Source organism: Phaseolus vulgaris, chromosome 5 (assembly GCF_000499845.2).
Source record: "Phaseolus vulgaris cultivar G19833 chromosome 5, P. vulgaris v2.0, whole genome shotgun sequence".
Taxonomy (NCBI): domain Eukaryota; kingdom Viridiplantae; phylum Streptophyta; class Magnoliopsida; order Fabales; family Fabaceae; genus Phaseolus; species Phaseolus vulgaris.
The window spans coordinates 569,571-590,694 of record NC_023755.2 but is presented as its reverse complement, the minus strand read 5'-3'; the positions used below and the strand labels follow the sequence as shown (position 1 = coordinate 590,694).

Sequence of the window (21,124 nt, the reverse complement as noted above, 5' to 3'; positions counted from 1 at the left end):
AATGATCTTAAAAAATATTTAATTTTTTTAGACAGATTGGTGTGACTTATCTAGGGTTTTTTCACCCAATTTTTTTTATAAAATTAATTAGTTAAATTTAAATTGTTGATTTGATTGAAATTCAGTAATATCTGCTTTAACAATATTAGACTAGCTAAATTATTAACATAATATATCCATTTCAATAATATCTATAGTAATAAATTAAGTAAACTATTAAAACTTTCAGAGTTCATAAACAACAATGTCGTTGTAGTATAGTGGTAAGTATTCCCGCCTGTCACGCGGGTGACCCGGGTTCGATCCCCGGCAACGGCGTTTTTTCTTTTTTTGACCTAAAAGAGTTTTGTAAAACTCTTTCATGAAGGTTACATGTATGATGTTTTGCCAATGAGAGCCTTTTTGTTGTTAAATGCATGTTCATATCAAAGCTTACATAAATCTCAATTGGGGGAACTGTGTTTAGGAGGAAATCATTAAAATTATGGGAATCTTAGGTGTTTTTTACTTGTGTTTTCATCTTATGATTTCACTTTTTGATTACAAGACTGCTGCATTGTATTCAATCTAGTTCATATTTTCACAAGTTTGCATGGGATTTGGGATTAGTAACGAGGTGGTTTTGATTCAGTAGTTTCACTTCAACAACTACAATACATAAAAAATGAGGAGCAAGGTTTCAGGCTGTGATTGAAATAGAATGTTTTGTTGAAACTTTTGTAGTGCAATCAATGCTATGAAACTGGTGTGATTTATTCATCCAGTAAAATACTTCACTCACTCTTTAGCTTGCCATCTTTCCCTTATTCTCTTCCTAAACAATGCTGCTCTCACATGAATCCAATCACTCACCTCATTCAAGAACCTGAAATAGGCATTTCTCCATGAAACATTAATCAGAAAACACACAAAAACTCCCCACAAGCCAGTGATGAATCCAGTACCCAAACTAGCATAAAATCCAAGGGATATGAATCCACTTTCATCTCCTTCTGCATCAATGTTTTGGTTGTCCCTAGGAAATGTGTGGTTGGTAGAACCTTCATCTCCTTGACAATCCTTTGTGAGTGGTGGTCCACAAAGTCCTTTGTTTGCAATATAAGCAGAAGCATCAAAACTTTGCAGCTGGGTGCCCAGTGGAATCCTCCCTGATAGGTTGTTGAATGACACATTCAAATGAGCAAGGAAAGATAAATCAGACAAACTAGTAGGAATTTCTCCAACAAGATTGTTTCTTGATAAATCAAGAGACTCAAGCATTGCCAGGCGACCAATCTCATCAGGAACCTTTCCTATCAAATTATTTCTTGATAAATTCAGAGAAACCAACTCCACAAGGCTGGTTATGTTGCTAGGAATATCTCCACTTAAACCATTGCTCGAAATATCTATGCTTCTCATGAATCTGAGATTTGTTCCATACTCAATTTCAATCCCTTTGATTATCAACTGCACAAAGTCAATGATGTTCAGATCCAACAAGTTGTAACTGGTACCAAAATAAAACAGATCAGTTGAACCATGCTTGTGAGACAAGGCAGTCAAATTGTTGAAACAGTATGGTATGGCCCCATGTAAGTTGTTTCCTGAGACATCTAATACTTGAAGGTATGAAAGATGGCACAAACTCAATGGTATGCTACCATATAACTCATTGGATCTTAGCCGCAGTATTACAAGCTTAGTCAAGGCTTCCCCTACCCAATTTGGCATTTCTCCAGAAAATCTGTTGTTTCCAAGATCAAGGACCACTAGTTCTGTGAAATTCTTTAGGAAGAACAATCCTCCGAGGAAGTTATTATTGTTCATATGCAGGTACAGCACCTGCTTTAATGCACCAATTGAGTTTGGTATTTCCCCAGAGAAGTTGTTATGTGCCAGATTCAGCATTAGCAACCCTTGAGCTTGCTTCCAACAATTTGGAAGAGCTCCTGATAACTTGTTATGAGAGAGATCAAGGTAAGCCAAGTTGCCACTCAATGTGCTACACAGTGAAGATACTGGCCCGGAAAGATTATTTCTAGAGAGAATCAACATGTTTGTACTGGGAGGAAATGCTGGTAGTGGACCATACAATTGATTAGAACTCAAATCAAACTGAGGAAGAACATATGCTTTTGATGATAAGTTTGGCAACACACCAGAAATAAGATTGTTGGACAAGTTCAAATACTGTAATTTTGTAAGGTTCCAAAACCAGCCAGGTATTTCTTCTGAAATTCTAACATTTGACATGTCAAGGATAGAAAGATTCTTTTGGGTTTGAAGCCAACGTGGGAAATTTGTCCCTAGTTTGCACCAAGACATTTTTAAGTATTGCAATTTGAAAGGTGGTATCCAATTCAAGCTTAAGTTGAAAGTGAATGAATTGCCAGAGACATCCAATGTTTGTAAATCATACAGATTTGACAGCTGATATTCACTTACAATGCCTTTTAAGGAATTGGAAGAAAGATCAAGAAGTCTGAGGTTGGAAAGATTTCCAATGCCTTTTGGGAGAATTCCATTAATTTTATTGTGGCTAAGGCTTAATATTTGAAGTGATGATACACCTGAAAAATCAGGTAATGGTCCACTTAGGAGATTAAAAGATAAGTCAAAGCTGGAAAGATGAGGTAATGTTCTCAAGCTCTTTGGAAGAGTCCCATTCAACTTGTTGGAATTTGCTTCAAAGGTTTTCAAGGATGTAAATTTAGCAATATCAGGGAAGGGCCCTGCAAATGAGTTGTTACTTAACTGAAGCAACTCAAGGGTATTCTTTGCACAAGATAATTTGTCCATTAAATCCTTAACTTGGCATACCAAAGTGTTTGAAAACAAATACAGTTCCTTTAGCTTACACAAGTTTTGGAATGAATTTGGTATTGGCCCTTCAAGTTCATTCTCAGAAAGAACAAGAATTTCAAGAGAAGACATGTGTGCAAATACATTTGGAATTTGTCCCCTCAAATGGTTTCTATCTAACCTGAGATCCATTAGGCTTCCACCCCCAACATTCCCTACCCATGTGAATATTGAAGAAGAGAGTTTATTTGAGCTGAGATCAAGAACTTCAAGAGAAGTTGAGAAATTAAAATGGGAGAGAGACTTGGGATTGACATCTGGAAGCTCACAACCCTCCAAATGAAGCTCAACAACACTAGGAAGCCTACTAACTGATTCTAGCCAATTAACTGCATTACTAAGATTAAGAAGTGATAAATCAAGGTATCTCAAAGAAGAAAGGCCAGATATCCAACTAAGATCATTGGTATTGATACCTATATTCCAACTTAGATCAAGGGTGTTCAGATTGGAGAGGTTTCCAAGTTGATGAGGAACTGCTCCTTCTAATCCAATGCCTGAAAGTTTGAGGTCCCTTAACTGAGTAAAAGAGCCAATAAAATTTGGAATTCCATTTTCACCAAAAATGTTGTAACTAAGGTCTAGGTACTGTAGATTTTGCAGTTGAAGCAGTGATGGATTGATCTCACCTATCAAAGGTTGCTCTGTCTGCACCCAAAACTGAAGATCCAACTTGATGACATGACCAGTTTCATTGCTGCATGTTACTCCCCTCCACTTGCAACAGTCTTGCTCAGTTTCCCAAGAGAAAAGAACATTTGATTCATCAATAAGGCCTTGTTTGAATATGAGAAGTGCTTGCTTCTCTCTCTCCATGCATTTCACCATATTTGAGCACTGAACCTGTAAGCACATGTTGGTTAGGATAATTGCACACAGAACCAGAATCTTAAGGTTTAACTTTGTACCAAACATGATGAACATTTTGTAAGGAAGTGAAATCAATTTTCTTTCTCATAAACTAAAAGCAATGTAGGAAAGAATTGAAGTGTTGTTGTGTATAATACTATACAGTTAATCTAGTCTTACATGACACCAAAATTCTTTTTTGGATAATATTTTTTTATCTTTTCTTCCTCTTGACTCAACCAATGTTGATTTCTCAGTAAATTCCTCATACTTTAAGAATTATGAAAATGTTGACCACTTCAAAATTCCTTTTTCTTTAGTCAATTAATGTAGATTATGCTACACATTTCTTGATCTTTTGAGTATGGTGTTAGAGAATGAACTTTAAATCTTAAAAAATTTGGACTTTAGATATAATTCAATTCTATAAAACCAAAATCAATGTATAACATGGTGTTTATATTTATTTATATACTCTAAATTAAATATGTTTATAGTGGAGTGGAATTTCTAACCTTATAACTAAGAAAAATAAAATATTATAAGTATAGTCCACATTAATTAATTAAAAATTATAAAAATTTAATATAAATAGCAATTACAGATATTACAATATATAGTCCACATCAATTAATTAATTGAAATTTTAACAAAAAATGGTTTCATGACTTGATTAGTTATTCTAAAATAAAACAAATAGCACTTCTCGTAAGTATAAGATTTAGGCAAGAGCTTATTTAACTGATTTAGAACAGTGTCAACAAGTAAAAAATGATTTAAGTATACTTTTAGAAAAATATTTAAAATATTTGTAAGGTAAATAAAAAAAAAACTTAATAAGGCAACACATAGGAATCAGTTATTTTGTCAATTATCGTTAATTTTATATTTCTTTTAGTGAAAATTTGTATATATCTTTTAAAATATAACTTAGTCATTAATATAATTTATATTTTCAATATTAATTTATAGTTTTGTTTTTTTGTTCTATATATCAATTTATATTTGGTAGTAAACAATATTGTATTTCTTTAATATATAAACCCAATTATTAGGATATATTTTATTTATCTTTTAGGCGTAGATTAAATATTTTATTAAAAAATATTTATGTATTGTTTTATTATTACTATTATTTTATTAATGATGAGTCGATTAAGATTAAACGAAGTTTTTTCTCTTTATCTTACTTCTTTTGAAGCTTTTATCTCTGTTTTAAAAAATAGGACCTAAAAATCAGCAAATCAGTCAAATAAGAGAATAAAAGAAATAATAAAATCAACCAAAAAATAATCAATTAAAAAAAAGAGAAAAACAATCAAAACAAAAAAAAAATCGATTGAAACCAGTTTAGTGAAATAATATTTATTAATATATTGTTTTAACTTTTAAAAATAAATAACTTAAAATATTTATTATTTACGAGTTATTCTACGTATAGTTATCTTTTTCTCTAGCTCAAAAGCAACATCATAAAACATTCTAATAATTGAGTTCTTTTATAACACGCATGTTAATAAATGTTAATAAAGGTTTAAGTATCATTAATAATGCGAATGGGAAGTACGTAACCTTTTTTACCACGTAATATATTTTTTTATTTATATTTTTTTAAAATTGGAAATGTTTTTACCTCTTAAATTTTGTAATTTAAATTTTTTTTAGGTACCAACATCCTAATTTCAATTAAAATTTTGGTTAGATATCTAACAAATTACAAATCATTTACAGGATATTTTACTTTGATTTTACATTTATATCGTTAAACACCTTATGACATATTTGTTTTCTTTTAAATAATTTATTCTAACTATGTTTAGGTAGAAAAAAATATTTACATGTTTTTTTAATTTATAAATATCCAAAAATTAGTTTTAAATATACTAATAGTAATAATAGTTAACTGTTTTTATATTTTACAAACTAATATATATAGATATATATTGAATTTTATTATTTTTTATTTTTCTTATAAAAAAGTTTATGTTATACATCATTAGTAAATTTGAGTATTAAATCCTTTTGTTTTTATGAGGTATAATTGGTAACAAATATATTAATCCATTAATGTGTTTAAATAAGATATCAATACTATACTTTTAAGAAAAAAAATATTTTTTATTTAGTAAATTAACTATACCTAAATTAATTCATTATTAATTAAAATTTACAATTTTATTAGTAAATTACGAAAATATGGATCCAATTCAACTTGGACTATTTTGGTTATGTTAAAGAATAAGTTTAATCAATTTGATTTCAATGAATTTGAAAAACATGTATTGAATTAATTCAATTGTAAACCTAAAGTGTTAATTTACAAATTCAATTCAAAACCTAAAGTATTAGTTTTGTATTATTCTTCTTCGCAATGTTGAATTCAAAACCTCTTTTCTCTTATTCGCATTCTTATTCTTCTTCAAAGTTCAAGAACCCTAAAATTTTCTTTTTCATTCCTTTCTGAAATTGATGTTTAAGTGGTCTTTGATGAGATAAGAAATATTTGTGCTTTATAAATGTGAAGACCATGAGTGTTATTTAAATATTTTATATTACAAGTTATACTTTCATATTTCATGTATGTGTATTTAAGGATAACCCTATTCAATTATTTGAGTTTTATACGAACTTTTGTTGATTAAATTGATAAGAAATTAGTCACATTAAAGTTTCTTACACTAGTTCTACACTCAAGGTACGGATACCATTTATGTCTCTACCATTAATATATAGAAAAGGATATGTGAAAGACACAAACAAAATAGAAAAGGACTTAATTAATGAGAGAGTCAAATTTTTAAGAAGTATTAAATTTTTTAAAGGAAGAGAAAGTGAAAATGAACTAAATAACATATTAAATTAGTATTATTTTATTATTTTTAATATATATATATATATATATATATATATATATATATATATATATAACAACAAGACTAATACATATTGTTATGATTTTAAGTTCTATAATATCATTAAAATTAATTAACATATTATATTTAAGATATTGTTTATTTTAAAATTTTATCACGATTTTGTTATTATAATACAAGAATATTTAGTAATATATATATAAATTATTATTTATCTCGATTTCTATGTAATATAAAACTATTAGCCATGTCAATCCATATATGATTATTAATATTAATTAGTTAATTATTAATATAGGATAAAAAATAATACTTAATATATTAATATACATGATAATTGAGGAGGTAAGGAAAAAGTTGAAAGAAACATGTGAATGAAAAATAAATTTTGAGATCTATAGAGAAAGTGAAACTTGCACGCAGTTCTTCTGATTTATAGATGAATCTACATAAACTTTTGTGCAAAAGTTATGGAGAAAACTGTTGCACATGGTCACGTCGGTGAGTCAATTGTGGTGGCTGCTTCCAGATAAATATCACCACCCACAAACAAAACCTTTCACAAAATACAAGTCAAGTTTATATCAAAATCTATACTACAACTATTTATAAAGAGTTCTCTTGAGGAGATTTAGATAATGTTCAAAAACAAAAATGATTTTATTTCTTTTCTTATCATATATGAATTCAGAAAGTCTAACTCTACCCAGGATTATAATACAGTTTTCTAGAGAATGAAATTTTAGTTAGTTTTCGGTGATGAAAGGAAAGATACACCTGAATTTTATTTTATTTTATGCTTAATTTAGTTTGAATATAAAGAATTAAATATAAAGATGGTGATAAATATTTAACAAATAAGAGAATAAAATTAAAACTATGAGATAAGATTTGTATTTTTTAAGAGTAAGTAGTTATAGATTTTTTGGATAACTTTAGTCGAGTTGAAACTTTTAAATTTGTCATATTTAGTTTTTTTATATAATTTATCATTTAAGATTCATTGATTAAATTATTTTATTTTATTTATAATTATCATTAATAACCATAAACTCATATTAAGAAATGTATACAATCCGAAACTCATATTAAGAAATGTATACAATCCGAATTCTTTTGATATTTCCATATCTGATATATTATCCGATTAAAACTTTATTTCGATTTTGTTCTTAAAAAACATTTTAATAAATTAAAAAAAGTTATATAAATTCCCCATGACCTATACTTCTAATCGTTCAACATACTCTATGTTATTGTATGAGACAAAACAATTAGAAATCTTCAGTTTTACTTACTTACTCCTTATCCATCTCAGAGTTTAGTGAACAAGTTGCACACGTAAAAGCCATATTCATACTATATAGAACCCGTTTTGTCTAGACAAACTTGGTAGCTTGGCACTACCCCTCCCATTAAAGACACTTTCAAAACCCTTTTCACTTCAAAACTCTCATACCCCAAAATGAATCTCTTCAACTCTCCCTTAGCCATCACCACCATCTTCATCTTCATCTTCCTCACAATCTTCACACCCCACAAGGCCACCGCCGCCACGTGTCTCCCCGACGAGGAAGCGGGCCTCTTGGGCTTCAAATCCGCCATCCGATCCGACCCGTCTGGCATCCTCAAAAACTGGATACCGGGTACTGACTGCTGCAAGTGGAACGGAGTAGAGTGTCACTTCAACAGTACCCGGGTCCAGAGAATCTCCCTAACGGGTCAACCCGATGAAAACCCCAAATCCATCTTATCGGGTACGATCTCACCCACTTTATCCAAGCTCCGACTCCTTGACGGACTCTACCTTTTCGACCTCAAAAACATTTCGGGTCCTTTTCCCACTTTCCTCTTCCAACTTCCCAACATCGAATACGTCTATTTGGAAAACAACAACCTTTCGGGTCGGATCCCCGAGAACATTGGCAACCTCACCAAACTATACGCGCTCAGTTTGGTGGGTAACCGCTTCACCGGAACCTTACCGAGTTCGATCACCGAGTTGACTCACCTGACTCAGCTCAAACTCGACAACAACTCGCTCTCCGGAACACTCCCCAAAGCCCTCAACAAACTCGTTAACCTGAACTACCTCTCCCTCGAAGGGAACCACTTCCAAGGAACCATACCTGCGTTTTCCTCCAACCTTCGGAGTCTCAGACTCTCCCGGAACAATTTTTCCGGCGGCATTCCGGCGTCGATTTCGAAATTGGCGTCCAATTTGGCTTACCTGGAGCTAGGGCACAACTCGTTTTCCGGCAGAATCCCCGATTTTTTGGGAAAATTCAAGGCGCTGGACACGCTGGACTTGTCGTGGAACAGGTTCACCGGAACCGTGCCGGCGAGTTTTGCGAATTTGACCAAGATCTTCAACCTTGACCTCTCGAACAATTTACTCGTGGACCCGTTTCCCGAGATGAACGTGAAGGGGATCGAATCGCTGGACTTGTCGAACAACAGCTTCCACCTGGGGAAGATTCCGAAGTGGGTTTTCTCGTCGCCGATAATCTTCTCCCTGAAGCTCGCGAACTGCGGGATCAAGATGAAAATCGAGGATTTCAAGCCTTCGGAGACGTTCTTCTACGATTACATCGATCTCTCGGGAAACGAGATATCGGGGAACGCGATAAGTTTGGTGAACAGCACGCAGTATTTGGTGGGGTTTTGGGCGGCGAGGAACAACTTGAAGTTTGATTTGGGGAAATTGAAGTTTGGGGAAAGGTTTAGGGTTTTGGATTTGTCGCATAACGCCGTGTTTGGCAAGGTTCCGAACAGCGTCGTTGGGCTTCAGAAGTTGAACGTGAGTTATAACCATCTCTGCGGTCAGATTCCCAAAAACACGTTTCCGGCAAGTGCTTTTGTCGGCAACGATTGTCTCTGCGGTTCTCCTCTGAACCCTTGCAAAAAGCCTAGTTAATTAATAATGTATTACATTAAGTAAGTTTCTGTTTTAAGTTTTGAGGTGTTTTATTTTGGTTTTAAATAATGGGTTCACTCAAATAAATAAATAAATAAACTTGTCTAAAAATTATTGTAATTTAATTAGTAGTGTAGTTAATTACATTTACTTACTAAATATATATTTTAAAATAACCTTACTCTCTTAATAAGTGTGCTATTTTTATTAGAACAAAAATCTATATGAAAATGAATATGTTAATATTGTTTAATAAATTAGTTTAAAAGCACGTGTGAAAAATAAAAGTCAAACATTTATTAATGCAAGAAAGAAATTAATAAATAAGAACAATCCTTATTTTACATCAAATTATCGATTTTGATAATTTATTTTTATAAGTTTTCTCCATTATTTTTTTTTTATTTTCAGTATATTGTGCACAACCTTATTTTAATTATGATACTTGTAAAACATATCTTTAGTAACCAAATGAAAATTTATATTCGCATAAATTTAAAAATACTTCAAATCTTATTACACGCTGACAATATTAATTTTTTATCAGATTATATGTGGTGTTTTTATGCATACATGTGATACATAAAAAATACAAAGTAGTCCAATAAATAAACTATACAATATAAAAAAATTTAAAATAAATTATTTTGTTATACTTACTAAATATTTGTGTATTAGTGAATAAACTAGTCAAATAAATGAGACGGAATAAATTCTTGTATCACTATATTTATATCTATTTTTTCATACCTATCTTTGTATTTGATATCACACAATTTGTAATTCAATGTGGTCCAATTAGGACAATTATACTCTAATTATTCATTCAATATATTCTTTATAAAAATAGAAATAATAACAAATAAAATATGATATTATTAATAATTCACTACTAAAAGAAAATATATTTCATTATCTAAAACTAAATAATAAGAACAAAATTATAATTACATAATTTAAAAAAAAATATCAAATAAAATAAAAATATTTTAATATATATATATATATATATACACATGCATACACTTAATTTAAAGAGTTGAGTTTAAATTATATATAATTTGATGCTTATCATCTCACATTTATTCTCATATATCAAATTACATTCTTATAAATTAGACTAAATGTTACACCATTAAATGTATTTATAAGTCAACCTTAGATTAAACATTTTATTACAAAACTTTTATTCCAAAATTTTATATTAATTTAACAAACAAATTCACTTTGTTTATATGGTATAACGTGATCTCTTTCATAAATTTTTCTCCACTAAACAAGTACGACAAAAATAATTTCAATAAATTTTTTAAATTATAAGAAATCCCATTTTTGGATTTTGATTTTTTTTTTACTAGATTTTACATTTTTATTGCACTTATTACTTTAATTGGGATCGTTTAATGTGTAAACAATATATAAAAGGATATAATATAATCAAATTATCTGTATTAATATAAATTAATTTTAATTAAATATTAAATTATATTTTTAACGATTTAATAATTTTAATATTATTATTATTATTATGACCTTTTTTTTTATTATTTTAGCTATATTTTAATAGTATTCGATGGGTGAGGATAAACCCTAGAAGAGCCATAAACCCTAAAAAAAGCCATAAACCCTTTCAAAGGAAATTGCAAATCAGAGTTTTCCAAAAGAAAATCATTTCAAGCATTTGCAACAACCAACGCCATCTACGTTTTCAGGTGATTATCATGGCTCCCTGCTTCGTTCTTCTATTCTCTTCTTCATTACGCTAAAACGAGTTTTGTTTTTCCAAATTCAATTTCAATTTGTTTTTGTTCATGATTGCAAGAGCTTCAATTATATCCATGGTCTTAGGTGCTGGATTCGTGGATTTCTTCTTTGCTCCTAATTTTTTATACTCTCTCGTTTTTTCTTCCTTATATGATCCTTTACCGAAACCTTGTTTGCTGAAAGTGAGACCTTGTTCGTGCATTCATGCTTGGTGATTTTTATTTTTACAATTACACATTGTTACTGACTAGGTGATTGAAAAAAAGTCAATGCTCAGAGAAGAAAGATAATGGGGACATTTGAGATTTGCATAACTATATTTTTAGGTCTTAAATATTGTTTATTTCCTTCCTTAGAGTATACACAGTTGGATTATATTAGGAGAGAATAAGAAGAAAACGAAATAAACTTACAGAGAAAATAAGAAGAAAAAAAAGTTTATTTTGTTTTTAATTTTATTTTCTTACTCTACAAGAGCTTATAGAGAAGTTTATCTGAGCATGTCTTTACTTTGTACATAACTGTGGTGTATCTCTACATTACATATTACGAAGCCTAGCTTTGGGAATTTCTGTTTACCTATGGTTGACATCCTTTTTAAAATGCAAATCAAACCAAATTTAGTAGTTTGTTGTCACCAAACTAAGGGTGCTGATCTCATTGTTGATAGTGAATATCAGATGGATCACTATGCAGCAAACGAAGAGCAACTTGCTTCTCAAAGAATGAGGCAGAAACTTGAAGAAGTAAATGTAGCGGCTCAAGCTAATCTTGCCCCTGTGCAAGACTATGTCAATTTTACGCTTCAGGTTCTTTCTGGTCCTTTTCTGTAACAAGTAATTCAGTATTTGTTCTTACTATTTGATGCCAGTAGTACTGAATATTTCATCAGAAGATTTAAAAGTGGTTATATGTCTTGATAACACAAATTGTATAACTAGCTGGTTTTTGTTTCACATTGTATCTTTAGTTCAAATTATTATGCCATGATATTCTTCCAGTCTAATAAGTCATAAATGCAAAATATTAGTTGACATGGATTTTAAATTTATTGGTATCAAAGGATTTGACTTTTTGTACATCGAGTCCTATATTTTTCTTTCGACCAGATTGATATAGTTTTGCAGACAATTGGTATATGTGGTAATTGGTTTCTGTGATAAAGCATACTTTCAATTCCATGTAGTTCATTGTTTGGTTGAATTGTTGTAGAAAGCCTATTTTAAATGTGCACACGAGTGCTTTGATAGAAGCAAAAGGCAGGAAGAGATAAGCAATTGTGTGGAAAATTGCAACATTCCTCTTACTAATGCTCAACAAACATTTGATGTTGAGATGGCAAAGTTTCAGGTAAACTACCGCATAATTTTGTTATCTTACTCTTTCTCTTTCTCTCTCTTATTTATTATCTGTTATTTCTTGTTTAAACTTCCTTTGTATGTATAAAATTGTTAAGGAATGTCTTATGAAATTGTTGAAAATGGAGAATTATAGCCTCAAGATCTTATGGCCTTATGCATAGGAAAACCAAGACTTACAGTTGTTAATGCCCTCATCATCGTTTTTACTACCTGCGGGTGGCATATTTACACATTTTTTTTATTGAATAAGGACTCTGTTCTTATCCTTATCCTCATTTCAAATTTGTAGATTGCATCAACATGTAGGCTTATGGTTAACTAGTTGTGCATTCAAGCTGCTTATAGTGTTATTGAATATCTTCATGATGAGAAATAATCGATTGTTCTTTCATGGTAAAGGTAGTGCAAAAAATATTTGCTTCTACTTTTTCATAGTATTACTGTGATCTTTGTGCGGTAGAATGGATTCTGTTGTGTTATCCACACACCCCATTGGGTTATCTGCTCTGCTTGTCGTTGCTCCTAATATTTTGCATGAATTCAGTATCTGACATCCACAGCATGTTCTATTTCCTGAAAGCATTTTGACATACAATACCTTCTTCCTCTTTGGTCTGACATTGTTTTCAACATGGTGCAGGAAAGGTTGAATAGATCTCTGATGGTGTGTCAAGATAAGTATGAGGCAGCTAAGCTCCAGCGTACTGAGGCTATGCATGATTTGGTTTCCTGTGCTGACCAGTCAATCCAGGAAAGTATCAAGACTCTGCCACATCTTGCCAACAAGTTGAAAGCTTCCTTAGGAATTAGGGACAATGGCTCCATGTAGCTTACTCACCTAGTGGGATATTCTTGTTTTTTTATTGATTCCTTGTAGCTTTTTTATTCATCCATACATTTAACCCCATATGCAAATCAAATTGGGTGCAATTCAATCTTGCATCTCAAACAAATCATAAGGGTATTTTATTCAATAGTTGAGAAATTCAGCCAACTGATGGATGTTGTAATTTGCAAAAGAAAAAGGGTTATCTGAACACTTCCAATAGACTATTATTTGTATACATATGGTTAACATTCGAGTAACAGGTTATAGTCATCAAATAAAGGATGTGTGTACAAGCTAAGAATGTGGTTTTAAAATACAATCCCCTGAGGTTAGGGTGGAAGATTTAAACATGGTTCTCTCTCTTTTGTCTTCTGTGAACTGCCACACTATGTGTGTTCTCTGATGAACAGATATTTCAACCAAAGAGGGAAGAAAACATGAACCAGGTGAAAGGTGTAGGAGAGAGAAGGGGAATGAAAGTAGTTTGGGAAAAAAGAAAAAAAACAACGAAAAAAATGGTAATAGATACAGTGTACTCCACATGAAAGCATTGGCTACGTACATTGTTTAAGGCAATTTCTTTCTGCACTATCACTTTTAACCTGCACCTTATCGTTTTTAAAAATTTCCAAAATTACTCTTATTCTGAATTTGAAAATTTGGAATGATAAATATATTTCAAAACTAAAAGATTACATTCCGGATAAAAAAATCTGAAACACAAAATTGAAAATGCATTTTAGATAAGAATTTTCAGAATTCAAAAATGTGTTCTGGAAATTTAAATTCAAAATATTTTTGGAAAAAGAGTTTCAAAAATAATTTGTATCCACACTCTCTTTTTATCTAAAGTTATTTTCATAATTTTTTAAGGATATTTTTATCTATTTCCAATAAAATTGAGTGTATGTTAGAATTGATATGGTTTACGGAGAATTTGCCATTGTTTGATTGTGTAAGTTTAAGGTATGCTTTCTTAAAGTGACTTATATTTTTTTTTTTCTTTTGAAGTTTGTATCGTTTACATGAAAAAGTCAAAAACAATGAATTGGAATATTTTTTCCTTAAGACATTAATAAACTTTAAAATGATTTATGATGATTTTTTTTATAAGTTAAGGACAATATCTTTTATTTCACTAGTGTTTAGAATTAGAAAATTATAACAAACTTACTTTCTAAACAGTTATTAGTCTCACAATGTGAAAGTTGTTAAGTGTAGGATTATGAGGAAGTTCCATCTTTTTTAAAATTTGAAGTAAACCCATATACCTGAATTGTTTGTACGCTAACCCTAAATTATAGCTACCAATAAATTATTAATGTTAAATTGCATAGAGTTTAATTATTTTCTGCTTTTGATAGACAAATTCTTCATGCACTAATCAATTGTGATCTACACCCAACACTTTACAAAAGATGTTTGTTTTACTTTTACTCTTCTGAACATCTATATCCACAACATAAATAAGACAGTTTCGGATATACAAATAAAAAACTGAGATGTATCTTCTGGATATGACCATCCTAACATAAAAATGTTGTCCAAACGTTAAGATTTAAAAGTTTTTATTTATTTTTTTATTTTTTTATTCTGGATGTGAAAATCCGAAAAAAAGACAATTTTGAAGGTTAAAAAAAAAAGGTGCATATTACAATTAATCTAGTGGGAGAGAATTAACCCTTAGAAAAGAATGAGTAGAGCTAATAGTTAACAATTAAATATGTAAATATTAAATTATATATATATATATATATAATAACTAATGCTTAAACAAGGTATTAATGTGAAGTAACAGTGTTGAATGATTTTTTTTATCAATATGTTTAATTAATAAATATTCACTCAGCTTTTTTATTAAAAAATTATTTTCATATTTTTCTATTAAGTACTCATAAAAATAATAAATATATATGTATATTTAAGATTGTATTATTTTAATATAGAAAAATGTAAATATACATGGAATGGATGTATAGACTTTTGCTAGTATTATATCATATAAATTAAAAGTATGGTTTATACTACTATTTTATAACATAAATTACAGTTAACAATAATGTGATATGAAAACATATTTAACAAGTATATTTAAAAAAAATTAAAATGTGTTCATGAAAATTAGAAAGAAAGATATTATTTTTAAGGAAAAAAACCCTATTCTAACATAAACAATTTACTCATACGTTTTCTTTCTTTGTACAGTTTTGTCATAAAAAAAAAGTTGTTTAAATTGGAACTTCCCAAAGCGAAACAGAGATAAGGCAGTGCCACAGCTTCTTCAGCAGAGTCTCGCCGTAGAGCCCTCCGCAGGTGATAACTTTTCTCTTTCACGTTATATGAAACTGAAATTATGTTAATGGCTTACACACTTGTGAAATTTCAATTTGGTGGCAGAGAACTAAAAAACTATGATTATGGGTTCAGTTCATGGATTTTATCTTTGCAAACTCTGTATTAGGATTTAAATTATGTCTTAAGGAAGAGAGACAACACATTGTTTCAACAAATTTTCTTATTTTGTTTAAATTTTTATTTTGGACTTAACTAAATCATCATTTGGGTCCACTTTTTGTTAGTGAAATATAAAATTTTACCCAAAAAGAAGTTCAAAAGATAATCTAACAATAGTTAATGCTTCCTTATGTAGTTTCATTCCTTTGTTAAATTTGGTTTTGGGTGTACTTTAGAATTGATGAATTAGTTCTACCTTTTGAAAGTTAGAGACTTTAGTCATTTTCATGCTTCAACTTAACATTTAGCTATAAATTTCTTTACTTTCACAAAGAAAAAAAAGACTAAATTCACGTATTTTTTTGAATTTTGAAGACTAATTCATCATTTAAAATTAAAAAAAACATGACTATGTTTGACAAAAATGTATGGGGGTATAAACATATTTTTTGGTTCCCCAATTGATGATATTTCAAGTTGAAGATAACTGATTGCATCAGGTTTCAAATTTTCTAATGTTTTAAAAGAGATAGTTATGTGAATATAGAGTTGTCAGATTTTTTAATGGATGATTTTGTATAAGCATTATCAGTATGATTACTTACAGGGTGCATTTTTCATCCTTAGAGAGGAAAACAATCTTACAGGTTCCAAGAACTGTGGGGCATATTTAATATTCTTCTGGCACACCCTCTCTTTTGGAGGTGGTTGTCATAGGTAGAAACAAAGAGAGGCTTTCCTCTTGGACAAAGAAAAAGACTGGATTCTAATCAGAGTACTGTGGTTACAATTGAAAGAAAGAATGCATGCAGCATCCCAAACTTTCATCTTAAATCTCACTCCACAGGTTATAATCCCTTTCCCATTTTCATTTGATTTTTTTAAAATTTTGTCCCCTTTGTCTTGTTTTTTCTATGTTTAAATAAGGCAAGTCATTAATGGTGGTTTGTTGCTTGTTCTTTGGTAACATATTTTTTTGTTTTCAGGTGACCAGGTGCAAGCAGAGAGTAGATGAGTATATTGTGCCTATCCTGAATTATGGACATTTTGGTCTTTCATGGAAACTTAAAGTTGGTGCAAGAAATATTTTAAAAAGGCACTTCTGCTTTCTGAATTGTATTTCAAATTGCATAGGTTATTTGAGTATGTACTTTATTATACAAAAGGCATTTAAATTTCTTAAACGATTACACTGCAAAGGTTGGGGGCATCATGACATTTTTCCTTAATTATAATATCAGTTGCTCTGTTTACTTGATAGAGTTTGTTCAACTATTATGGTCCAGTCTTGGTGAATAGTTCAAAAGGGTCTCACAGTGAATAATATCCCTGAAAATTTGGTCTTTAACCATGTTCAATGGTGTCATGCAATCCATGTGGCTGCCCTTACCTAGCGGGTTAAGGCTTCTGTAGTTGTTGTTATTGTATTATAGTCGAGTTATTACTCTATTGCCTCAGTGCAGCTAGTTTTCTAACAGTTGTTATCCATATGATTTTTGACTGAATTTATTTATAAATGACACAAACTGATTTTGAAACGTCATCTGCTTTTTACAGGCAAGACATTAAATGCCTTCCTGCTGTTGGTGTATTATCAGGTGCTGTTTTTTCTTTCTGGCTGCTTGATTATTTCAATCATAAATCATGATTTATATATAATTTCTTTTGGAATTTGATTTCCTTGTTGTAGATGCCGAAGTTTCTTCCAATCAGTTTGAGGACTTCTCTGTCTCTGTTGTTCAGAAGGATGATACCAGAGAACTAAAGGTATCATAAAATGTTTAATTGAAATAATAAAAAAAAGTGAAAATATCCATACAGAATAGAAAAAAAAGGAGAGGCAAAGGTGTAAGTAATATGGAGGAGATACACAATGATAGCTCAGAAGAGGATGATGGGTTGAACTATGGATCAAATCAATACCTTTGCTGAGAGCTAGTGCATTATAGGAATGGAATGGATCACAGTGTGTAGGTAGAGGACTAAAGCAGAAGGGTGAGTCAGCTGGAACACTTGTAGAGGCTAGATGGAAGCAGAATTATATGAATCCTGATCCTAACTCAGAAGTAATAAATTCATATTGGAGGAATAGGAGGTCATCAGCAGATAAATACAGTTTGCAGTAGTAGTGTAAAATGGGATAATGTCAATGAAAAAAACATTTGCAGAATTGAAATCGAAACTGTTGATTGGTGTCTGGTGAAAAAGATGAGTGCCATATTTTAAGAGTTAACACAAGAATAACTTGGCAGGGTTTATCTTGTGATGTTGAAAACATGCTTAACCAAAAATGCAGGAGGATGCATTGAATATGAGAGAAAACTTCTAGAACTGGAATACATAAGTGAGTGGGACAGCTTTATTAGCTCTATTTGCAAAGAGAATACTGCTGTGGTAAAATTATAGTTTAGCTATGTACACATGGTATATACATCAACAATAAACGTGGACAATATCTTGAATTTTCTGAAACATAAATATGTTTTCATATGAAGCTAAGTGTTTTGACAAAGATGGAGCATATATAATTTTTCTATTGATTTCTTTTCAAAAAATTTGGCAACACTCATGGTTGACATTTGCTTATAAATTTTGAACCCTCTTTTAACTTTTCTGTCCAGATAAGCATAGAGGTATATGGAAACAAAACTCAAAGGATATTCGATGATGTCTTTAAGAGAATGGTTGCAGCTGCACAACCAATCCCAGGATTTCGAAGAGTAAAAGGAGGTGGAGTATTTATGTGTACTGAGATATGAGAGTACTCTGTATGTAGTTTTATTTGTGTGTATGTTTGGGGAGGGTGGGAAGTATATACAAAGATAATGTGTTTTCTGCTGTTCACGAATGCATGGCATGCTAATCATAATTGTTATCATCTAATTTTTACATACTTATTCCCCCCTTAAGTGTTCACTTTTACGATGAATTTTGGTGTGATTCATGTTCAATTTGTTTCTAAGGCAATTAAGGATGTTTGATGCATAATTTTGTTAGTTACTGAGTTTGGGTTTCTAGTTTACAGAAGCTGTATAATATAGTTTTCACTTTCTATTTCTGAAAGATTATATTTATGTACTGGAAGCATACAATTTATTTTTAGCACAAGAAAAAAATGATAATAATGACAACAAAAACTGCAGCCCAACTATTCAGCAATGATGATAGTAGTAACTGATAAAGAAAAACCTATAAATGTTAAAATAAAGTAAAAGGAGGAATATGATTAATCCCTTGTGTATAATGAACACCCAGAGTTATGTATTTACAGATAAGAAACATACAAAACGTATGGACTAAGCTCGTTACATCTAACCATAAATATGATGAACTGACGGAGATTTCTGGGAATTTCAATTGAGTTCTCCAAATTCCTTTTTTTTTCCATTTAGGTTTTCTTGTGTTTGACTCTTTCATTGTAACTTCTATATCAATAAATTGACATTTTCCTGTGCTTGTTTGATGGCCAACTGCTGCACTAACAACTTGAGGACTACCAGGAAAAACGCCAGATGTAAGTTTCTGTTATCTATCTTATTGGCAATCTTTTGTCATGTAATTTTTTGATACTCATAGATATTCTAATTTTTCCTGTCTCCTTTACCACTAGAGGAATATATAATGCCACTCAAAGTCTGTATATCTAGGTTGAATTGAAACAAATGAGACTTATATTATGCCTTATTTTTTGTTGAAGTTGTAACATCCCCAAAATATATTATTATACACACATAGTATATATATATATATTTGATTATATTTACAAACATCAAAGTATAAATAGTTCAAGGACATCCCTAAGCCTTCCTTCCAAACTTATGTACCAGTAGAGTCATCTGCTTGTGTCAAAATACGATCATAGGAGGTTTGAAAACAAACCCAAACAAAACAGAGTAAGCTAGCTAATTTAAATGTTGGTATATCAAAAGAACAATTCAAATCATTCACATATATTGTCTACACAAAGACGACAATTTACATCATTAACCACAATTTGTGAGATTATTTGTTATTAGTGTATTCCATTATATTTTTAATGGGAGTTGTTATTTTATTGTCTCATTGTGATTACATAAAGTGTGGGAAAAGTTTGATCCTGTGATTATTAGTTACCTGCTAGCATTGCATAAAGGTGATTATACATGTATGCAAATTTAGTTCAACTACATATATTAAAATGCTGAAGTCTTTGTTATAAAGGATATCAATTCAATGTATGGTTGTATTATGTTTTGTGTTCAACAGATACCAAAAGACATTTTATTAGAGGTGCTTGGACCTTCCAAAGTTTTCAAGGAAGTTATAAAGAAGATAATCAACTCAACTGTAGCTGAATATGTAGAAAAGGTATTTTGCCATATGCGAAATCTAGTTTTTCTTAATTTTGTCTTTCAAGGATATTATGTAGGTAGTAGCATAAAAAGGGAAAAGTTAAGTATAATGTAGAATGATGGCAAGGGAAAGATCCTTCTATGGAATCCTCAACCACTCTCTGCATAAAGTTGTTCATATTCTTCCATTCGTTTAAACAAAGATCAATTAAAATATTAACAGTAAAGAGTTGATGGCATTCATTCTATAACTTCAAAACAGTTTTTGGTTTATGCAAGTATGTATATATCAAATCTACACTACCTTGTGTTTTAAATTTACAATTTGTAATTTTTATACCTTGTTCTCTTTCTAATATCTTTTTTGTTAGATATATGAACTTCAAACCTTCTGTCAATACCAATTTTTCTGGAAAAAATGATTGCAGGAGAGTTTGATAGTTAGCAAGGACCTGAGAGTTGAGCAAAGCTTTGAAGATCTTGAAACTACTTTTGTAGAAGGGGAAAAATTCAGCTTTGATGTTGTGCTTGAGCTTAAAAATTAGATTGAATTACATTTATTTGTTCAAATTTTATCTCAGATATTGCTTTTTCAATGTCATAGTTTTGATTACCTAACATAAATTACTACTAAATATTGCTCTATGAAAATAAAATATATCTTAAAAATCTTACTCTTAAATTATAGCAAACAAATTTTTGCATTCTCAGTGTAGATTCCTGCTTAATTTAATGTCTAACTCTATTCTCTTATCAAAAGCATAACAAAAGAAAAAAAATGGGGAGCACGAACGATGATGAAGAGAAAGTCCTCATGTATTCTAGTAATAGAAAAGAAACACGTAAAAGAAGTTTTTAAAACAAAAATGGGTTATCTACTAGTAAAAACCAACGTCAATGTA

At 30.5% G+C, this 21,124-nt stretch overlaps 4 protein-coding genes and 1 non-coding gene across 7 annotated transcripts; 4 read left to right on the top strand and 1 right to left on the bottom strand.

Annotated features, from left to right (window-relative positions):
• The first annotated feature begins 246 nt into the window (after window positions 1-246).
• TRNAD-GUC (transfer RNA aspartic acid (anticodon GUC)) lies at window positions 247-318 on the top strand. The gene has a single exon. It is a non-coding gene; the product is annotated as a tRNA-Asp (tRNA).
• Window positions 319-564: 246 nt separating this feature from the next.
• LOC137836183 (receptor-like protein EIX1) lies at window positions 565-4,130 on the bottom strand. Its single transcript, XM_068645035.1, has one exon. It carries the CDS (start codon window positions 3,766-3,768, stop codon window positions 778-780), a length of 2,991 nt encoding a protein of 996 aa, XP_068501136.1. The 5' UTR covers window positions 3,769-4,130; the 3' UTR covers window positions 565-777.
• A 3,586-nt stretch (window positions 4,131-7,716) lies between these two features.
• Window positions 7,717-9,594, top strand: LOC137834629 (DNA damage-repair/toleration protein DRT100-like). Its single transcript, XM_068642713.1, has one exon. It carries the CDS (start codon window positions 8,032-8,034, stop codon window positions 9,481-9,483), a length of 1,452 nt encoding a protein of 483 aa, XP_068498814.1. The 5' UTR covers window positions 7,717-8,031; the 3' UTR covers window positions 9,484-9,594.
• A 1,448-nt stretch (window positions 9,595-11,042) lies between these two features.
• On the top strand, window positions 11,043-13,647 carry LOC137834628 (uncharacterized). 2 transcript variants are annotated; one of them, XM_068642712.1, is made up of 4 exons: window positions 11,043-11,195; window positions 11,928-12,056; window positions 12,460-12,597; window positions 13,249-13,647. In XM_068642712.1, exons 2-4 carry the CDS (start codon window positions 11,928-11,930, stop codon window positions 13,435-13,437), a joined length of 456 nt encoding a protein of 151 aa, XP_068498813.1. In that variant the 5' UTR covers window positions 11,043-11,195; the 3' UTR covers window positions 13,438-13,647. The 2 variants fall into 2 exon arrangements, with proteins under 2 accessions (XP_068498813.1, XP_068498812.1); XM_068642711.1 differs by having other exon boundaries at window positions 11,061-11,195; window positions 11,918-12,056.
• A 1,971-nt stretch (window positions 13,648-15,618) lies between these two features.
• On the top strand, window positions 15,619-20,818 carry LOC137834627 (uncharacterized). Of its 2 annotated transcripts, none has more exons than XM_068642709.1 (9): window positions 15,619-15,750; window positions 16,519-16,738; window positions 16,878-16,987; window positions 17,449-17,489; window positions 17,582-17,658; window positions 18,513-18,621; window positions 19,392-19,405; window positions 20,137-20,238; window positions 20,651-20,818. In XM_068642709.1, the coding sequence occupies exons 2-9, from the start codon at window positions 16,694-16,696 to the stop codon at window positions 20,765-20,767; spliced, it is 615 nt and encodes a 204-aa protein (XP_068498810.1). In that variant the 5' UTR covers window positions 15,619-15,750; window positions 16,519-16,693; the 3' UTR covers window positions 20,768-20,818. The 2 variants fall into 2 exon arrangements, with proteins under 2 accessions (XP_068498810.1, XP_068498811.1); XM_068642710.1 differs by having other exon boundaries at window positions 15,677-15,750; window positions 16,499-16,738.
• The last annotated feature ends 306 nt before the right edge of the window (window positions 20,819-21,124 follow it).